At 41.2% G+C, this 9,012-nt stretch overlaps 1 protein-coding gene across 1 annotated transcript in view; it reads left to right on the top strand.

The window, feature by feature from the left end:
* Nucleotides 1-371: 371 nt before the first annotated feature.
* The window catches only part of FGD6 (FYVE, RhoGEF and PH domain containing 6), a 135,018-nt gene continuing 126,377 nt past the window's right edge, over nucleotides 372-9,012 (top strand). Inside the window, exon 1 of the mRNA XM_089674123.1 lies at nucleotides 372-514. Coding sequence (XP_089530249.1) covers nucleotides 505-514 — 10 coding nt within the window. The 5' untranslated portion in view covers nucleotides 372-504. The remainder of the gene's footprint in view (nucleotides 515-9,012) is intronic.

The raw sequence follows: 9,012 nt of genomic DNA, 5'->3' as shown, positions 1-9,012 counted from the left end.
AGAAACACTATTGCTAGAGGGATATGCTTTGTTCATATTTCATGCCTGAGGTTTACAGCCAAAAATGAAAGAATAAGATGAGTAGGGGTTATAGATGTGAAAGTCTGAGATGATGATGGTGGAGGAGCCCGCAGGGCTGGGAATACTTCCACAGAATAGTGACATCAGAGTTCAATAAATCTCAGTAATGAATGTAATCGGATGTGTCTTGATGAAGACAGGACTGTTCATGGTGAACACAGGATTTTCTATGTAGTCATAAAACTTTACTAGCAGCAGACCAGCCCACTCTACAGATTTCTAGCAGTGTGCAGTCAGTGTGGCAGTGACGTCAGGCAGGCACGCCCCCTTTCCTCCCCGTTTACCATAGTGGGAAGCGTCCTCCGGCAGGCAGTTTGTACGGACAGTGCTGGGACTCATCGGATCCTATACTGTCCATACATGTATAGTATCACAGCCGGGATCAGTAGAATGGACTGAACGTCACCTGATGGAAGAAAGAACATGAGTTCTGGTGAGTAGTGTGTCCGGGCGGGACAGGGGGGATCTGGACCCGGGATGGGGGTTTCCACTCACTTCTCATCATCCCGGACTAAGGATGTGCGAGAGGCTTCCTGGGCAGAGAAAGGGGGATGGCAGTCTGCTGGGCTGAGAGTGGGAGAGTTGTGTGTACTGGTACATTACAGTCCCTGGGAGCTTCTTCACTTCACTGCCTGTGTGTGTGTGGACGCTACTAGGAGCGATTATTTCATCTCATCTACAGGATACAATGTTTACCACTACTACTGATCAGCTGCAGGATACAATGTTTACCACTACTACTGATCAGCTGCAGGATACAATGTTTACCACTACTACTGATCAGCTGCAGGATACAATGTTTACCACTACTACTGATCAGCTGCAGCATAGATTGTTTATTACTACTTTTACTGATCAGCTGCAGAATAGATTGTTTATTACTACTTTTACTGATCAGCTGCAGAATAGAATGTTTACCACTACTGCTGATCAGCTGCAGAAGAGATTGTTTATTACTACTTTTACTGATCAGCTGCAGGATAGAATGCCATTACTAATACTGATTATTTAATCTGATCTGCAGGATAAATTGTTCACCACTGCTACTGATAAACTGCAAGATAGAATGTTATTTTAATCAGGGATGCAGGATATAATATTCACTATTATTACTGCTCACTATTTAGTCTACAGGGTACAATGTGCACCACTACTGATCACTTTTGCTGGCCATACATGGATCAAAATTCAGCCGGTTCAGTTGGGACCATCTAAATTTCGATCCATGTATGGGCAAACTGGCTGTACACAAGTAAGTCGGTCTCTCAGACAACTTGTGTTGAACCAGTCTGTTGGAAAATTCTGTCTTGATTAGCATTGTGCTGATGAGTGCATTCTGACAGTGGGAATAGCTCAAGAGGGATCCACTTTGAATGTGAGGATGGAGGAATTGAGGCATTTTCTTTCGTTCAACCTGCTGGTTGAATCAAAAAAAAAAATAAATGTATGGGCTGCTTTAGTCTGGACTGCAGGATATAAGGTTCACTACTACTGATCACTTAGTCTGGACTACAGGATATCATGTTCACTATTACTTATCACTTAGTTTGGACGACCGGGTATAATGTTCTTTACTACTGATCACTTAGTATGGACTGCAGGATATAATGTTCACTACTACTGATCACTTAGTATGGACTGCAGGATATAATGTTCACTACTACTGATTACCTAGTATGAACTGCAGTATATAAAGTTCTCTACTACTGATAATTTAGTCTGGACTACAAGATATCATGTTCACTACTACTGATCACTTAGTATGGACTGCAGGATATAATGTTCACTACTACTAATCACTTAGTCTGGACAACAGGATATAATGTTCGCTACTACTGATCACCTAGTATGGACTGCAGGATATCATGTTCACTACTACTGATCACTTAGTCTGCACTGCAGGATATAATGTTCACTACTACTGATCACTTATGCAGGCCATAGATGGGGAGAAAAACGGCCGATTTTTCGTCCGAAAATAAAACCGGCCGATTATCTTATCGTTAGTGGACGATTTTGTCGGCCGTTTTTCGTGTATTTTGGACTTTCAGATTATCGGTGATGTTGGAAAATTTTCGAAAAACGCCCGACTTTATCCTCATTGATGGTCAAAAACGAACGATCGTTTTCCGAAAAAGGATCACAAAGGTCACAAAATGACATCATTTCCCGTTATAGGTTACTCATTAATCGGCCGATTTTCGTAATAATTGGTGGTCAGGTAAGTTTTTTAGACCGACCGATAGTTCGTTAATCGGCCGAAAATCTGCCGTTTTTCTCCCCATCTATGGCCTGCATTAGTCTGGACGACAGGATATAATGTTCACTACTAATGATCACTTAGTATGGACTGCAGGATATAATGTTCACTGCTACTGATCACTTAGTCTGGACAACAGGATATAATGTTCGCTACTACTGATCACCTAGTATGGACTGCAGGATATCATGTTCGCTACTACTGATCACCTAGTATGGACTGCAGGATATCATGTTCACTACTACTGATCACTTAGTCTGCACTGCAGGATATAATGTTCACTACTACTGATCACTTAGTCTGGACGACAGGATATAATGGCCACTACTACTGATCACTTAGTCTGGACGACAGGATATAATGGCCACTACTATTGATCACTTAGTCTGGACGACAGGATATAATGGCCACTACTACTGATCACTTAGTCTGGGCGACAGGATATAATGTTCACTACTAGTGATCACCTAGTATGGACTGCAGGATATAAAGTTCACTACTATTGATCACTTAGTCCTCATGCACACTAGATGTTTTTGCAGCTGATGTTTTTGGCTTTGGACTTTTTTTTCTACAGCTAGTAAACTCCCCAGCATGTTATCCTATGTGTCCATGTACACATAGACTGTAATCAACGTTTTTTTGGCAGGGGCGTTTTTTGGCTGGAAAAACCCCCCAGAACTAGTGGGTTTCTAGAGGAGTTTTGTAGCTGTAAAAACACTCTAACACTGACAAATGCGGTAAAACTAGGTAAATCGCGACAAACCAGCATTTGTTTACTTTTTTGACCCAAAAAATTAATTTTTGGTCAAATAAAACTCTAAAAAATGTTAAAAACCGCAAATGTGGAGAAACGCAGAAAGCCACTGCTAAATGCTGATACAAAACCACTAAAAAATGCAGAAAAACTAACATGACTTTACACAGCTAATGTTACCAGCGTTATTAAAATGCCCCGTATGCATGGAGCCTTAATATGGTCTACAGGTTATAATCTTCACTACTACTGATCACCTAGTATGGACTGCAGGATATAAGGTTCACTACTACTGATCACTTAGTCTGGATGACAGGATATAATGTTCATTACTACTGATCACCTAGTATGGACTGCAGGATATAAGGTTCACTACTACTGATCACTTAGTTTGGATGACAGGATGTAATGTTCATTACTACTGATTGCTTAGTCTGGATGACAGGATGTTATGTTCACTACTACTGATCGCTTAGTCTGGACTACAGGATATAATGTTCACTACTACTGATCCCTTAGTCTGGACTACAGGATATAATGTTCACTACTACTGATAATTTAGTCTGGACTACAGGATATAATGTTCATTACTACTGGTCACTTAGTCTGTACAACAGGATATAGTGTTCACTACTACTGATCACATAGCCTGGACAACAGGATATAATGTTCACTACTACTGATCGCCTAGTATGGACTGCAGGATATAAAGTTCACTACTACTGATCACTTAGTCTGGACTACAGGATATAATGTTCATTACTACTGATCACCTAGTCTGGACTTTGGGATATATTGTGATCTATTACTACCGATTCTTTAATCTGAACTACAGGATGCAATGTGTACTACTACCACTACTAATCACAGGATATATTGAAGAGAATTTATCAAAACTGGAGCAGACAGAATCTGAAGCACTTGTGCATGGCAACTAATCAGCTTCTGTCTTCAGCTTGTTCAGTAAAGCTTGGTTCACACTACTGTGATGCGACCTTGTTACAAGGTGTGATTATGTGGTGTGACTTTGCATATTCTATGGGTCCAAGTCGCACTGTAAATCACACCAAAATAGTGCAGGAACCTTTTCCAAAATCGCACCGTTCTGAGTTGAATTGATTAGAATGGGCACCATTAAAAACAATGAGATTTCTTTTGTCATGTGATTCTCAGGTTGCATCAGATGTTACGCTAATGTGAACCAGCACTTAAACTTTAAAATTGAAAGATACTGCTGATTATTTAGAGCTTAGTGATTTGCGGGGCTTCGGATCATGCATCTCACCTCATGCATGCTGCTGTCACACTGTACTCAAACATGCCTTCACTCGACAGCCAAGACAAAAAAAATGAACCACATGCGTAACTGCCCACTCACCCCCAGCTGCTAGAAAGCAAGCGGATGGCCACGCATGCGTAGTGTACATTGTGACAACTAGGGGCAGCTTGGCTATAGCTTGGCTATTTACATGTGTATCACATCCTGCATGCCAGTCCCAAGCTGAGCAATTGGAATGGGTTGAGAAAAGACCTGGCTAGCAATTTGTAAAAAAAAAAAAAAAGAAAAGGAAATTCGATGGAAAAGACTTTTGTTGTATTAGATATGGTATCCAGACAGCTGGTTCCTAGAATCACCAAGAATCATGAAGGAATGTATACTATAATGGACAGTAGTTACCTGTACAGTATTGTGGTAACATTTCTGCAGTTGAGATTCTTTAGTGATGCTTGATTGTGAAGATGGGCAGGCGTTTTGCTGTCTATAGGAAGGAAATGATTACTGTTATGGATGAAGAGGTCATATTTTGAGAAGGTGAAGTGTTTCCCTTTGTAGCCAAACTTCTGCTCCAGCAACAGGATGTTTATTTTACATATTCCAGGCTGTAGTTTTCTACTTACAAGTCATTTCCACATGTTTGTGCAAAACATCACAGATGCATGCCCTGACTTTACATCAGTGGAACAGATGGCTGAGATCTTCTAACATAATACTAATGCTGAAAAACATATGCTGCGGTATCGCTGTCCTTTATTGCCCTACTTGGGTGCCTCCTTAGCACCTGTCTTGCTAAGGAGGCACCTGGATCAGGTAGAAGGTGACAGTAGCAGATGAGGGACTGCCCAAAGAGCAGAAGACAGTGCTTTCAGTGCAATATTGCTGCACAGAGCAGGTAAGTATGACCTCATTTAAAAAAAAAAAAATAGACTTTAGTATCACTTTCTGTAACAAGTACAATGATGCATGCTTTTGTGTCCTCATATGTTTGCTTTGCGCTTCATTGACTTCTTGGTGAATCATTGCACAAGAATCTATTGTCTGGTCTGGTAAGAAAACAGTTTGTTTTTATATTTGGATCAAAATTGCACAAAAAATGCAGGTGAAGATGAGATTTCTTTTAGACTGATATGGTGTGTAAAGATATGAGTAGAAGTTCTCACGTTAGGACGTCACCTGTGTGGGTGACATATAGTCAGCTGAACCGTCTATTTTTACAAACTGAAATATGCAGTTTAGTGATATACATGGACAATGATCACATTCCAGACCTTAATGCGACTCTCCTGACTATCAAAATGGCCAAAAAGAATACTCTGCAAAAGAAGAATCTAAATGTGAAGAATTATATTAAATAAAAAACCGCGCAAATACCCAAACCTAATTGTGTACAAAGCTGTAAACACACCAAGAGGATATCCTCTCTAAATCACAAATCCAAATATATCTCTTATGTTGCTTTTAGTGAAGTATAAATTAAATCAAATGTTCTCATAAATGATATACAATTAATATATATCCAATAAAGGGCAGGGAAAAAAAGTGCTCAATAGCGAACCATTGTCTGAAGTGAAAATAGGTTAACATATATGAAACAGACCTTATAAGATGTATAGAACAGTCCCCTTATTCCATGATGAGTTCTTGAGTGTTTTACCAATTGCGACTTCAATGGAACCGCACTAAAAATGCAAGTATTGCGTTTTTTTATGTGTTTTTGATGCATTTTGCATGTTTTGTGTGACATTAAGCTGGTTAAGGAGTGGGTGGCCATTGGCGTCCTTAACAATCAGTAAACAACTTGGTTGTTAAGGAGCAGGCGGCCGTCATGTCCTTAACAACTGATAAGTAATCGACGGTGGGAGCCTTGGTCAAGAATGAAGCTCTTCCTTTTTTTTTTTTCTTCTGGGTGCTGGCGTTTATTGTGATTGATGTTGAATCTTCGAGGGACTTATCAAAAACTGTGGTTTGTTTTTATTAACTTTTTACACTTTTTTTTTGGTAAATGAGTAGGGGTATATCCATGCTCTTTCACATGGGGGTGGGGGGGAATCTTGAGGCCGATAAGTTACTGCCTGTAGACCCCCACAACCATAGTCCAGGGCTGTGGGAAAGAGGCCCTTTGTTCTCATCAACATGGGGACAAGGTGCTTTGGGGGGGGGGAGCCCCCTTGCCCCAGAGCACCCTCCCATGTTGAGGGTATGTGGCCTGGTATGGTTTGGGGGGGGGCGCAAGCTCATTCCCCCCCCCCCCCCCCCTTTCCTGACCTGCTGTGCTGCATGTTCTAATAAGGGTCTGGTATTGACAGATAATGACTCATCTCTTGTTAAGGAAGCGGTGGCAAACCGCTCCTTAACAACCATGTTGTTTACTGGTTGTTAAAGATGCCGGCGACCGCCCCCATTTTTTAACAACCAGCTTAATGTCACACAAAACACAACAGGCAAAATGCAAAGAAATGCTTCAAAAACGGGTGTGAAAAAAAACAAAATGCACCCATAAAATGCATCAGCCGCAATCTATATAGATGTAAATCTAGCCTTAGATTAGATCTGCTTACAATTTTAATTGGGACAAGACGTTAGCGTAATCTCCTTAAGGCTGCATTCACTCCTGAGTGATTTTATGCTTGAAGCTTGTAGCTCTAAAACGCTAAAAAAGCCAAATCCCATTTATTTCAATGGCCCTGTTCACATATAAGCGTTCTGTCACTTGAAGCAAAACACTTGTCACTCAAAAAAGTACATGAACTGTTTGACAGATTACAAATCTTTTTGACCCCATAGACTTCAATAGAAATGCCTGAAAATGTGTGACGAGCATTTTACGAGCATTTTGTTGCACGTTTTTAGCATCTCTCCACCCCTAATTTCCTCCCCCTAGTGCTTTCTATTAGCTAAACAAAAATGCCTGAAGATGTAAAATGCTTGTAATACGCTTCTAAAATGCTCAGAAACTCTCAAACAAAAACGGCAGTAAATCTCTACGCCTAGGTGTGAATGCAGCTGAAAAGGAACACAGACAGCAGTCGAAATTTGTATACATACAGTATGTGAGAAGTGGCACTCTGAGAAGTATGTGAACATACATTATGTGCCTTTTTAGATTTTTTTTTATATGTCTTCTTGTGGTTTTGGTGCAGAGTTAAATGTTCACTGATTCACGTTGTGTACAAATTGTTCTTCTGGCATCAACAATCAAATTCATTATTGTGCTGATAAAGGAAATTTGAAGAATAAATGTTTCAACCTGCTTTGAGGCTACATGGAATGGTAAACACACGCACACAACTGGACCTATGCAAGAGTCTATGCAAGCTTTAATGGCCTAGCTTCTTCTGAGGTCCAAGTGGTACTAATGTGCAAAGGTTTTAGCACAATGTTAAGAGGAAATCTGCAAGCTTGTTTGTTTTGTTGTTCTTGTTCAGAAGTGGGTAGGCCCTGAAAGCTTGTCCTGAAAATGTAACTTAGTGCAAATAAAAAAGTATCATGGACAGTACTCAACTGTGTTGTTGCAAGTGCACTAAGCTACTTACATTCACCAGCGGAGTTCCAGTTGAATACATAAAAAAAATAAAAGTCAACAGCTACAAAAACTGTAGCTGCTGACTTTTAAAATGCAGCCACTTACCTGTCCCTCGGTCCAGCTGTGTCCTCACCACGGCTGGCTTCACTGGCCGTCTTCTCTCCCCGGCGCTGGCATCTTCAGTGTGGGCACCCGGCTGTGACAGCTTGTGGCTTCACAGCTGGGTGCCCACTGAGCATGCATGAGTAGCGCTGCGCTTTGCTAATGGTCCCGTAATCTTCTGGGACCTGTCACGTGTCCCAGAAGACTATGGGGAGGGAGGGGGGAGGACAACTTCCACTTCCGATCGCCTTAGGCGATCGCACTGGAAGTGGGAGCAGGTACCTGTCAAATTCAAGTACCCAAAGATGCCAATCCTTAATGGGGAGCGGGGGCAAAGCCTTAAAGTGGAACCTCCCCTTTTGGGTGGAGCTCTGCTTTAACCCTTCCCTACCAAAAGTAGTTACAAATATTCTGGTATTCAAGGGGCTCAAATCTGTTGCTGCTGTCTGCTGTGGTTCCTGGGCCTCCGGTTCCTCCAGGGAGCCCAGGATAGAGGTAGGTTATTCCAGTATGCTGAGTAGGAGGAGTTTGAGGAACACCCGTTTTTCAATCTTCTCTGCGACCAATGAACCCAAAAGTGACAGGATTTTGCCACTTTTGTGTTCACTGCAGTAATGCCCTGGCCCTGGTCAAGGAAGCAGCTAATCAAGCATATTCTGTACTTGATTACCTTCAGTGGGGAGGGCAGAGGTGACATAAGAGGTCTAATAGACTCCTAATGTCTTCAAAAGAGGACCTATCACCTGCCTCTGCTATCAGATAGGGGGCTTGTTAACCCCCCGTGATGGCAATAAAAAAAGTAAAATTAAATAGAAATTATAAAAAAAATGAAACTCCCTTATTCTTCCGTATATGTATACAGCAGTTGCACCATACATGTGAGGTATCATTGTGTGTCAGAGTAATAGCAATCATTCTAGGACCATAATTCATGGTAAACTCTAAACTGATAACCTATACAGGCTTTTAAAGCCTATGTACAATTTTGAGTAACATAATTTGCATCTGTT

Source organism: Staurois parvus, unplaced genomic scaffold (genome assembly GCF_062004578.1).
Source record: "Staurois parvus isolate SC_StPar_1 unplaced genomic scaffold, SC_StPar_1.0 ptg000147l, whole genome shotgun sequence".
Taxonomy (NCBI): Eukaryota; Metazoa; Chordata; class Amphibia; order Anura; family Ranidae; genus Staurois; species Staurois parvus.
This window is presented reverse-complemented; position numbering and strand designations above follow the sequence as displayed.